This window comes from Macaca mulatta, chromosome 1 (genome assembly GCF_049350105.2).
Source record: "Macaca mulatta isolate MMU2019108-1 chromosome 1, T2T-MMU8v2.0, whole genome shotgun sequence".
Classification (NCBI taxonomy): domain Eukaryota; kingdom Metazoa; phylum Chordata; class Mammalia; order Primates; family Cercopithecidae; genus Macaca; species Macaca mulatta.
In genome coordinates this window covers 117,975,948-117,988,329 of record NC_133406.1, presented here as the reverse complement: position 1 = coordinate 117,988,329, position 12,382 = coordinate 117,975,948, and the positions used below count along the sequence as shown (strand labels likewise).

General features: G+C 41.7%; 1 protein-coding gene across 1 annotated transcript; it reads left to right on the top strand.

Annotated features, from left to right (window-relative positions):
• The first annotated feature begins 236 nt into the window (after positions 1 to 236).
• Positions 237 to 10,705, top strand: NBPF9 (NBPF member 9). Its single transcript, XM_077984772.1, has 5 exons — positions 237 to 414; positions 2,687 to 2,789; positions 5,445 to 5,680; positions 9,717 to 9,768; positions 10,660 to 10,705. The coding sequence occupies exons 1-5, from the start codon at positions 237 to 239 to the stop codon at positions 10,703 to 10,705; spliced, it is 615 nt and encodes a 204-aa protein (XP_077840898.1).
• Positions 10,706 to 12,382: the final 1,677 nt, after the last annotated feature.

The following is a 12,382-nucleotide window of genomic DNA, read 5'->3' as shown; positions in this document are numbered from 1 at the left end:
ATCAGATCTGCTTTCTTTTGACTCATTTAAATCTTTGTTTAATGTAAAGAAACTTTATTGAGGTGTAATTTACATACTATGAAATTTACTCATCGTAATTGTACAGTTCAATAAGTTTTAGTAATTTACCCAAGTAGTGCAACCATTACCATAATCCATGCATTTGTTTTTAATGTATTATTTGTTTGGGTTTATTCTCCCTAGGCTCCGATTCCACTTCCTCCACAAGCTTCAGCATGGCCGTATCTCCCACCACTTGTTCTGGTCCAAGGGCAGAAACAAGCATCCTAGAAACCAATCAGTACTTGCGCTCTGAACTGGAAAAATGCAAACAGAACTTCCGAGACCTCACAGAGAAATTCCTGACATCCAAAGCTACTGCCTACTCCCTGGCCAATCACCTGCAGAAATACAGTAGGTCCCACAGGGGCAAGGTCACCAAAGTGATAAATGATTGTCCATTTTCCTCTGTGAAATGAAACACTGCAGACTTTATTCTCTATCAGAAGTAATTTTATCCTAACTACCCTCCCAAAAAGGTAGAAGTGGGCATTTTACTCTCAATTTGCCAAGGACAGAAAAACTGAGGCACAAAGGTGTAAAGTTTACAGAGCAAGTGTAGTGAGGAATAGAGACTAAAACCTTGGTTTAGGCATGAAACTGTCTTTCCCTTCTCAGCAATGAGTATCAGCTTCTACAAACATGTAATATCACTGTTGGTTAAAACAGCTCAGGATTCTATGAAAACTTTTTAAAGAACACCCATTTGCAAAGAACTGTGCCAGGGGTGAAAGAGGTAATAGTATATACCCTATCTTCCTTGAAGGAACTTAAAACTACTTACTCTCAACTGAGTCATAGATATGTGGAGATGCGAACTTCAGTAGCAGACATGGAGAAAAGTCTTTATGATACCTGGATCAAGATTCTCTTCCCACAGAAGTTCAAATAAGCCATTCCTCATGCTCTGGTTAGATTGAGGGTATTTCCAGAAAATCAGAGACTTTGTAACACCCTTTCTGTCTCTCTCTGAGTATCAGCTTTACAGACAGCAAACAACTGCAGGTGGACGTCCAGGATCAGAGCTATGAGACACATGGCCAAAATGAGAACAAGGCCAAGTGGAGCAGACCGCTGTTCTCAGTAGAAGGCCAGGCCAGGTTAGGGGCTGACCCTTTCCTCTCCACAGTCAGCTCTCACATTTGTAAATCCGCTGTAAAATCCCAAACCTGTTACTAATATTCGGGGAAGAGAGAAGCTGTAATGACAAGGAAACATGGGAACAAGGGCATGAGAGGAACAGGGATATTAGAAGAGGATTCTGGTTAACATTGAAATTGAGTTTGCTTTCCAATTTCCACAATTATTTTAAAATAAATCATTGCGTGGGGGTGGGGGGTGGCTAAAAGTTGCTGTCTAACTTACTGTCATAGAAAAGTAAAGCCAAAAGCCCACTTACTAAAGAAGGGAAAAGATGAGCTTTGGTGTGTGGAAAAACTAGTTTAAAAAAAAAACAAAACAACAACTTCATGTCCTATAATTGTAGGACAAAATTTTCTCAAGCTAGAGAAGAAGAAAGACATTACCTAAGACATTAGTGTAAAGGTATTATTGCGCAGTGATTAAAGAGCATATTCCCTAGGGCCAAATTTCCTGGGTTCAAATCTAACTTATCATCACTGTGCCTCAGTTTCCTCATCTGTAATGGTAATAGGGTAGTAACTACCTCTTTGGATAGTGGTGATGATCACATGATGATAATTCTTAAAAACCTACTGCAACAGTACCATGACAAACACTATGTGTTGGTTCTCCCTTTAAAACACCACCTACCACCTATTAGCATTTGGGCATATATCATTTGGATCGTTCTCCTCCATATGCAGTTTTACACAGTTGTATACAGATAAATGTTTAAATCTTTGAAATATTTTGGGATTATTGAAACTCTTGAAACAGGAGAATCATCAGTCCTATAGTTCTTAGTATCCTCCCAAACACACAGGAAGTCATTATTTCATGCCCTCATGTTCATGTTTTACTTAAGAGACTGTAAGGCTTGGTAAATTGGCCTTAAGATTTGAAGTCATGGCCGGGCGCATTGGCACACTTACTGTAATCCCAGCAATTTGGGAAGCCAAGGTGGGTGGATCATTTGAGGTCAGGAGTTTGAGACCAGCCTGGGCAGCATGGTGAAGCTCTGCCTCTACTGAAAATACAAAAACTAGCTGGGTGTGGTGGTGCACACTTGTAATCACAGGTACTTGGGAGGCTGAGACAGGAGAATAACCCAGGGGTCACAGGTTGCAGTGAACCGAGATTGTGCCATTACACTCCAGCCTGGACAACAAAGTGAGATTCCATCTAAAAGAGAAAAAAATAAATAAATAAAACAAAATAAAAAGAGAGATTTGGAGTCAAACCTCAGGGAATGTTAATTCTAACTGTCTCTTTTCAGTTGAATCATCTTGTCATGTTACTTTATCGGCCTGTGGGCTTTTCTTCCTCATCTCTAAAATGGGGAGTAGTTGAGAGACTGAGGAATAAAGATATGGAAATCCCAGTATAAAGCCTGGTACTGGGGATACTTTTATCCTTGAGATAGACCCTGCCTCCTGCCCTGCAGGCAGTGACCACAGCAGCACGTCCAGCCTTCCATGATGCAGGCATGTCTGTCTTTTCTCAGACTGTGAAGAATGCAAAGACCTTATAAAATCTGTGCTGGAGGAGGAGCTGCAGTTTCAGGAGAGGGAGCTGGCCGAATTGCCGAGGCCAGCTGCAAGGCTCCGGTAAGGAGGTACCTCTGTGGGAAGTGTATAAATACCGTTTGAAGTGGGGCAGCCCAGGCTGGTAGAACAAAGAGAAAATTTGTGCATGGAGAAGGGCAGAAATGTATGAGGCAGGCACAGAACTAGACTAAGACACAATGAGGCTATGGTCCAGTTAGGTGTCTAGGGTTTTCTGTTAAATAGCATATTAGTAAAATGGAGACAGCTGCCTGTGTTGGCATAATAGCAATGTGGCTTCTATCTGTGTGTCCTTGGTCAAATTTACTTCACTTTTCTGCATGTCATCAACCTAGGCTACCTCATTTATAAAATGGAAATACTGACAGTATCTACCTTAGAGGGTTATGAAGATTAAATGCACAATTGCAAGTAGTTAGAACCATCTCTAACACATATAAAACTCTGAACAACTATTTTCTGTAATTATTATATTTGTTCCCATTTATAGATGTGGTGATTGTCATTAACATTTTCTGTAAGAGATATTTTCAAACTTTCCAAAGTGCCTTTCATGATAAGAATGTTTCTCCTCCAAACTTTTTAAAAAAGTGTTATACTAGGTGGAGTATTAACTGCTAGGGCTATTGGATAGATAGATGATTGAGCAGCTGTTATGCGGAAAATGAATTATTTGCTCAGGACCAGCATTGACTATCCTTAGAGGGTTTCAGACATAAGGTAGATTGTAGCATTCGACACTTCTTTTAATGCTTTGTTGAAATGAAATCATAGAAGCTCAAATGTGTAAAACTCACCAAAGCAGAGAGATTTGATTGAAGGGGGGACAGGTCTGGAGCCCCTGCTTCACCCCAGTATGCGTCTTTACTTCCCCTGACACTTTCTAGTAATTCTAAGGAATAGAGTTTGAAAGAGGACCTGCGGATAACTACTTAGAAGAATAACAGGGAGAAAACTCGAGCATTAGATGGGGTAGATGACTGTAAATGTTCAGTCCAGCTCTGGGACTACATGGTTCTAAACATTAACTGAATAACTACTCGTATGTGTACATACTACCGGGTGCCGTAAGTTGGGTCATAGGTGGCACTGTCCTTAGACTCAAAGAGCTCACACTCCACATTTGAACCCACGTGTATTAGTCCATTCTCACACTGCTATAAACATGTATCTGAGACTGAGTGATTTATAAAGGAAAGAGGTTTAATCGGCTCAGGGTTCTGTGGACTGTACAGGCTTCTGCTTCTGGGCTGGCCTCGGGAAACTTACAATCATTGTGGAAGTCAAAGGAGAAGCAGGCCTGCTTCACATGGCCAGAACGGGAGAGAGAGAGTGAGAGCAAAGAGCGAGGTGCTGCACTTTCAAACCACCAGACCTCATGAGAACTCATTCACTATCACGGGAACAGCAAGGGGGAAATCCGCCCTCATGATCCAGTTACCTTCCAGCAGGTCTCTCCCCCATCACAGGGGATTACAATCCAACATAAGACTTGGGTGGGGACACAGAGCCAAACCATATCACCATGAGAAATATTTAAACAATAATTAGAAAACAATGAAATCCAACATAGAATAATGAAATTACTACTCAGAACTTTACTTTTTTTCTTTTTTAGATGGAGTCTTACCTTGTTGCCCAGGCTAGAGTGCAGTGGTATGATCTTAGCTCCCTGCAACCTCCACCTCCCAGGTTCAAGCGATCCTCCTACGTCAGCCTCCCAAGGAGCTGAGAGTACAGGCGCACACCACCAGGCCGGCTAATTTTTGTATTTTTAGTAGAGATGGGGTTTCACCATGTTGACCAGGCTGGTCTCAAAACTCCTGACCTCAGGTGAACTGCCGCCTTGGCCTCCCAGTGTGCTGGTATTACAGGCATGAGGCACTGCACCTGGCCAGAACTTTCGTTTTAATAGCCTTCTTACTGATTATGGCCTATCTTCATGTCATTCAAAAGAATACTGCCCTTCTTGACTTTTTCACTGATTTTTCTTTTTAATTTTCAATTCATACCAGAGATACCTGCCCAACACTTTTGATCCTGGCTTGCTTTTTTTCTGGTTCTTTTTTTTTTTTTTTTTTTTTTTGCCAGCTACTGCATAATGCTTGATGTATATCATATGAAAATGTACTTGGACTGAAGTGGGGAACCCATGTGGCATCTTTTTAATGCAAAGTTAGTAAAATAACAGACAAACCCAGAACCCAAGGCTGTTTCTTCATTCCTTCTGCCACAGGCAAGTCACACAACTTGTACAAGAATTGATCTTGGGCCGGGTGCGGTGGCTCATGCCTGTAGTCCCAGCACTTTGGGAGGCCAAGGTGCATGGATCACTTGAGGTCAGGAGTTCGAGATGAGCTTGGCCAACATGACAAAACCCCATCACTACAAAAAATATATAAATTTTCCTGACGTAGCGATGGGCACCTGTAGTCCCAGCTTCTTGGAAGGCTGAGCCAAGAGAATTGCTCTAACTTGGGAGGTGGAGGCAGAGGCAGAGGTTGCAGTGAGTCAAGATTGCGTCACAGCACTCCAGCCTGGGCGACAGAGTGAGATTGTCTCAAAAAATAAAAATAAAAAAAAGAATTCAACTTGGGAGTTCCTTACAGGGATTCTAAGAGATCTCTCCTCTGAAACTTCTATAACGTATTATTCACTACATTCCCTCTTACATTTTACTCCTCTCTCCCACCTTAGGATACATGATCCCTTAATTCAGGCTCAGGCTAAAGAACTGACCCACTTACGACAGAAGATACAGGAAGGGAGAGGTGTCTGCTACCTTTTCACCCAGCATGTGAAGAACACAGTCAAGTCTTTTGAGGGCCTTCTCAGGAACACTGGCATTGCCTACTACCAGAGACAGAGATTCTGTGAGCAAATGGTACAAGGAAGCCAGCTGACAGAGATCCTTGTCAGAAAACTGGCCACAGGTAAGTTGGCTACAGGCTCTGAAGACCCTTAGCTCCTCCCAAGTGCCCCAAAGTGAGGAGAAAAAATGCAAACTTATTTCCATTGTATATTTTATTTTAGTTTTGACTATGGTCCTTAATCTGCATTCTATTGTTTTCTCTTTAGAGCACTCAGGTAATCACTTTTAATGTTCTTTCAAGAGTTCTTAGTTTTGTTTTTTATCTGCATTCTATTGTTTTCTCTTTAGAGCACTCAGGTAATCACTTTTAATGTTCTTTCAAGAGTTCTTAGTTTTGTTTTTTATTTTGAGACAGAGTCTTGCTCTCTTACCCAAGCTGGAGTTCAGTGACACGATCTTGGCTGACTGTGATCTGTGCCTCCTGGGCTCAAGCAGTCCTCCCACCTCAGCCTCACAAGTAGCTGGGACTACAAGTGTGTACCACCACGCCTGGCTAATTTTTGTATATTTTGTAGAGGCAGTGTTTCTCCATGTTGCCCAGGCTGGTCTTGAACTACTGAGCTCAAGTGATCCACCTGCTTTGGCCTTCTAAAGTGCTGGGATTACAGGTGTGAGCCACTGTGCCTGACCTGAGAGTTCTCAGTTTCAATCAGTAAGAGGGATAGAGTATAGTGGATTACTTCATCTTAATGAGCATAAGAACTCACCTTCATTTCTGGAAGATATTTTCACTGGGTGTAGGATTCTAGTTGACAGTTTTTGTTTTTAAAAAGTGTTTGAAAAGTGATATTCCACTGTCTTCTGGCTTACATTGTTCCCAACAAGAAGTCTACCATAATTCTTATTTTTGCTCCTCTGTACATAATATGTCATTTTTCACTGGCTACTCTTGAGATTTTCTATTTATCACTGGTGTTAAGCAGTTTGATTATGATAAGACCTTGTATAGTTTTATCTTTTATGTATTGTTTTACTTTATTTAGTTTTTTGCATCTGCATGTTTATAGTTCTGATCAAATTTGAATAATAATGACGTATATGTCTTATATATGGCATATACAATATATATAGCATATATATATCAAATATATATAATATATATTCTTTCTCTCTATTCTCTCCTTCAAAGACTCCAGTTATATTTGTATTAGCTGCTTTGAAATTTTACCACAGTTGACTAATAGTCTGTTCATTTTTTGTTGTATCTTTTTTTTCTCTATTTCTTTCTATTTCCATGTCTTGGAATTGATTAATCTTTCCTCAGCAGCATCTAATCTGCCATTAATCCTGTCCAGTGTATTTTCATCTAAATTTTATTTATGTCTTTTTTAAACTCTTCTATGTAACTCCTCATCATTTCATATTTTCCTCTATCTTCTTTATTTTATTTTATTCTATTTTTTGAGACAGAGTCTCTCTCTGTTGCCCAGGCTGAAGTGCAGTGGTGAGATTTTGGCTCAAGTGATTCCTATGCCTCAGCCTCCTGAGTAGCTGGGATTATAGGCACTTGCCTTCATGCCCAGCTAATTTTTGTAATTTTTATAGACATGTGGTTTTACCACATTGGCCAGGCTGGTCTCAAACTCCTGACCTCAGGTGACACACCCACCTTGACCTCACAAAGTGCTGGTATTACAAGCATGAGTCACCACACCTGGCCTAGCTTCTTTAATACAAGGAATATAGTTATATTTGTTTCAATGTCCTTGTCTACAGATTCTGTCATCTGTGTCCTTTCTATTGTTTTTTAATTCTCACCTGATGTGTCCTTTCTAAGTCAATTTAAGTAGACTGATTTTTTTTCCCTTCTCATCATGGATTATGGTTTTCTGTCTCTCTGCATTCCTAACACTATTTGATTTGGTGTTAGACATTGCAAATTGTAACCTATTGAATGCTGGATTTTTTGCATTTTGTGTTAAAATTCTTTTGACTTTGTTTTAGTATACAATAAAGTTACTTAAAAACAATTTGCGTCTTTTCAAGCCGGCTGTTTAAATTTTTTAGGCAGGATAAGCACAGCTATTAGTCAACGGCTACTTTTTTCCCACTATGGAGGCAATATGCCTTTAAAAAAATAGACCTTATTTTTTAGAGTAGTTTCAGATTCACAGCAAAATTGAGCGGGAAGTACAAAAAGTTCCCATATACCCCCTGCCTCCACACATGCATGGCTTCTTAGGCTATCAACATCTCTCCCCAGAATGGTACATTTGTTACAGTTGATGAACTTACATTAATGTGTCATTATCACACAAAGTCCACAGTTTACATTGGGGGCAACACTCTTTTGAAGGTTCTAAGCCAGTGATTTCCCACAGATTTGGCACCAGGGACTGGTTGCATGAAAGGCAATTTTTCCACAGACAAGGTGGGGGTGGGATGGTAGGGGTTGGGAGTTGGGTGGTTTCAGTAGGAAACTGTTCCACCTCAGATCATCAGGCACTAGTTAGAGTCTCATAAGGAGCGTGCAACCTAGATCCCTGGCACGTACAGTTCACAATAGGGCTTGTGCTCCAATGCTAATCTAATGCCAGCGCTGATCTGCCAGGAGGTAGAACTCAGGCTGTAATGCTTTCTGGCTGGCTGCTCACCTTCTGCTGTGCGGTCCCATTCCTAACAGGCCATGAACCAGTGCTGGGGGTTGGGGACCCCTATTCTAACCAATGCTCCCTCTATTAAAAGGGATTTTCACTGTAGTTGATGGAAACACCAAGTGTTGCAAGCTCTGTGTGAGCTACGGAGATTATTCCTTTTGAGAAGTTCTTTCCCCTGCTTTGCATAATTTCCTCAAATACATGTACTAATCAGTACTTAGCTGAAGATTGAAGACAGATATCCAAGGCATTCTGTCTGTGCAGCAATCTATTCTCTAGTCTGTCCTGTGATGTCTACCCACCCTGACTTCTTCAAGCTTACTACCAGGCTCTGCCTGGGTCCTCCCTCCCTGCTCTGCAGTTGACAATCTCAGGCAGGAAACTGGAGCAGTCATAGGGCTCACCTCTTTTATTTTCTCTCTCTCAGGGATCACTGTACTGTACTGCACTATATCCAATGTTGAAGCTAGAGTTTAAAATACCTTTTCCAGTTTCTTAGTTGTTTAAGGTGGAGGACAAATCTGGTCCCTATTACTCCAACTTGGCCAGAAGCTGAAGTCTCCGTTCAATCTTTGTGGTCAGAAAGAACAGCATGACAGAAGGCAGCTTGTTAGAATGGGAAGACCCCTGGACTAAGAATCAGAATTACCTAGGCTCTAGCCTCAGCGCTGTATTTACTAACTTTGTGCAAGTGATTGATCCTTCTTGAATTTCTGTTTCCTCATTTGTAAAGTGGGTCAAATCATAATTCCACAACTGCTGTACAGATCGGTTGAAGTAGTATCTTAATGTTCATGAGTGTATTTCTCTTTCAGGGTTATTTATTTATTCATTTATTTTCAGGTCCCAATAAATTGGCCAAATCTTTTGGGGTTAGTTTAGGCACTGGATATAATAGAAGCTGATGTTAGAAAACTTGATTTATACTGGAATATTTTTCATAGAATCGCCCCCAATTCTCACTAACAAACTGAGAAGAAAAAAAAAAAAAACAAGAATTACCCCCAAGAACATCTGAGGAAGCACAACAGGGACAGACTTCAAGGCACCTGGGCAGTCCTCTGGTTTTGGAGTAGAAGTAGGAGAGGGCTATATGTCCTCTCCAAGACTGGAGCAGGTTCTGTGTGTGAGTAGCAATGGGACAGTCATGGTCTGGCAACCAGCCTGTGGCAGGAAGGAAGGTTACAACTGGAGAAGTCCAAAGGGCAGCCAGGCAAGTATTCTTTGAGCTGGGGAACAAAAGACTTTTGCTCTGCTTCAGGCAGCTGATGTCATGGTGATGATTCACCACATCAGGAACACCCTGTCCAGTGGACTCAGGCAAGCCTGCCAGGCCACTTCTCTAAAAACACAACCTGAGGCCTCCTGCAATAATTCTCACAGAGCATTCTGAACACACATGTCAAGTGTTATGTCCCTGATCATACAGGCCCCATGTGTGCAATGTGTGAATTGAGACCTGCTTAATTTCTGACCAGCTCTTTTAATTTTGGTTTGCAGAAAATCACAATGGTAAGAAAAATGAAGAGAGGCAAAAGCTACTGGCTCCCAGGTAACTCCGAATGATGAAGGGGCTGATAATAGACTGACCAAATCTAGAGAGGATTCCAGAAGCAAGGACTCAAATCTAGAGAGGATTCCAGAAGCAAGGACTCAAATCTAGAGAGGATTCCAGAAGCAAGGGCTCAAATCTAGAGAGGATTCCAGAAGCAAGGACTCAAATCTAGAGAGGGTTCCAGAAGCAAGGGCTCAAGAGGTTAAAGGTCCCAGATCTGGAAAAAGCAGACACTGCTGAGTGTTCCTTTTTTTGTTGACTGATTATACAATGTGTCCTTTTAAAAACGGTTCTCTGCTCTCTTTGCAGTTCTTGTATTGGTTCCTATTTCCTAGTAATTTCTCACACTTAGTTAACTAGTCAGTCTTACCAAAAAGTAAACTAACCAGGGATCCCTGGTTTCTGTATCTTTAAATCCTATATGGTTGCAAACCAAAGGGAGATGCCTATCTGGTTTCTGCACGGTTGTCCTGAATTATGTTGGCAGATATTTTATAGCCAGAAAATTACCTTGAAAAATAAATTGAAACCATAGCAAGTATTTAGAGCTAGGGGTCTAAAATATGCAAAAGCCCTGGGATGTTACGTTGTCTCAAGAGCCAGTATTCAATGGATCACTCCACATCATATTAAATAAAATCTGAACACAGCATTTTGAAGCCAATAGTATGGCTCTCTGTGTCCTGTGTGCCCTGAGTGTATTTTAGAGTAGTTGTTGAGTCTGCTGCCTTATCTGTGTGTTATGAGGTCAATGCACTGATCACTTGCTGTTTTCACTTCTATACTAACTCTCGACTCACTATACTCCCAGTCAAAAGTGGATTGTATACTTCCTCTTTGATATGATGGACCAAGAGGTCCTCTTGGTGCCTCTTCCATGAGCTTCAGATCAGAACTAGCTATGAAGCTGTGGTTCCAGGCTGCCTTGGTTTAATCCCTTGTCTTGCCTACTCCACCAGGCTCAGGAGGGAGGCCCAGGAGGAAGAAATGGATGAAGTCCTGGAGGACTCACTAGATGAACAGTATTTGACTCATTCCAGCCGCCATGACTCCCACCAGCTTCCCAGCAGCAATGCCTTCCTCTCTGATGCACAGGAAAACCCCTCTTCTCTGGATTTAGCCAGTGAGTGCTCCTTTGATAAGAAAAATAAAGCTCCATTAATCTCTCCGTAGCTCCTACATTCTACATGCTCAACAGCTCTGTCTAAACTGAGAGATGTTTTTCTCTGCAGGCAGGCCCTGAAGATTCACTTTAAAAAAGTGATTAGGCTGAACACAGCTCTGGTTTCAAGTCTCAAGTACAGGTCCCTAGTGTGGGTCAGGTAATTTGTTCTGTTCCTGTCCTCACCTCAGTCTCTCTGGCCCGGACTGGCATCTGCAAGCTGGTATACTCAAAGCAGGTCAGAATGGAGAGAGTGAAGAGATTATGGCAGACTCTGCCACTACTGCAGCACATGTACAAATCCGTTTAACAGATCTCCTTCTTTAAAACGGGACATCTTATCTTTCCTGAAATATATAGATTTTTTGAGACAGGGTCCCTTGTTCTGTCACCCAAGCTAGAGTGCAGTGGCATGATCTCGCTCACCACAACCTACAGCCCAGGGTCAAATGACCCTCCCACTTCAGCCTCCTGAGTAGCTGAGACCACAGATGATGCCACTACTCCCGGCTATATTTTTGCCTATTTGGTAGAGACAGGGTCTTGCCTTGTTGCGCAGCCTGGCCTCAAACTCCTGAGCGCAAGCAATTCACCCACCCCTGCCTCCCAAAGTGCTGGGATTACAGACGTGAGCCACCGTGCCCAGCCTTCCTGAAATATTCTTGATAATTATAGTTCCTGAACAGTTTTCCCAAGCTGTTCTAGCCATCCCAAGAATGTTGGCAGGCTTGTCCATATGTTTGGAGGTGCAATTATAATTTCAAGCTCCAGTCTCCATCTCCCCTCAGGTGCTTGCTTTCCCATAAGGTTCCATCTGACTACTAGAATATCAGGGGACTTCCATAAAGACAAGACTTTGATCTTGGCAACCCTTTGGTAAATAGCCAGGATTCTCAATCTTTGTGCAGCACCAAGGTATTTTTACGATCTCTGTTAGTTTAGTCTCAATGTTGTAATTCAATCTAAATAAACAACGAGGCTATCTGCTGGAGAAAAGGCTGAATCTAACAGCAATGCCACCAGCATGCCCTCTTCCCAGAATGACTCCACGCTAGCCATTGGAGCTTCTCTAGGTATATAAGAGCCCTTTGGGTTGGTGCCTCACTGGTGTATGTATAGATTAAAACCTTGACCTATGTCTCCTCTCCCTTACTTGAATGTTTGACTTTACTTTGGGGGCAAAAGTTTGGATTGTTAGGGGACTATAATATACTCTTCTACACAATAGAAAGAGACCATATTAATTCACTCATTGAGCTTTCATAGTAATGTAAACCACATTAGGCTTGTCATTTTGTCAGGAATGGGTATAAGTATGTGGCTTTTATTACTCATACCATCCTCTGACAAAGGTATCCTTATTTCTCTTTACAATTTCACAATAAGGTGCAGAAGAAGGTCTTTACCATCTGTTAAAGATGTTCAGGGCCGGGCACGGTGGCTGACACC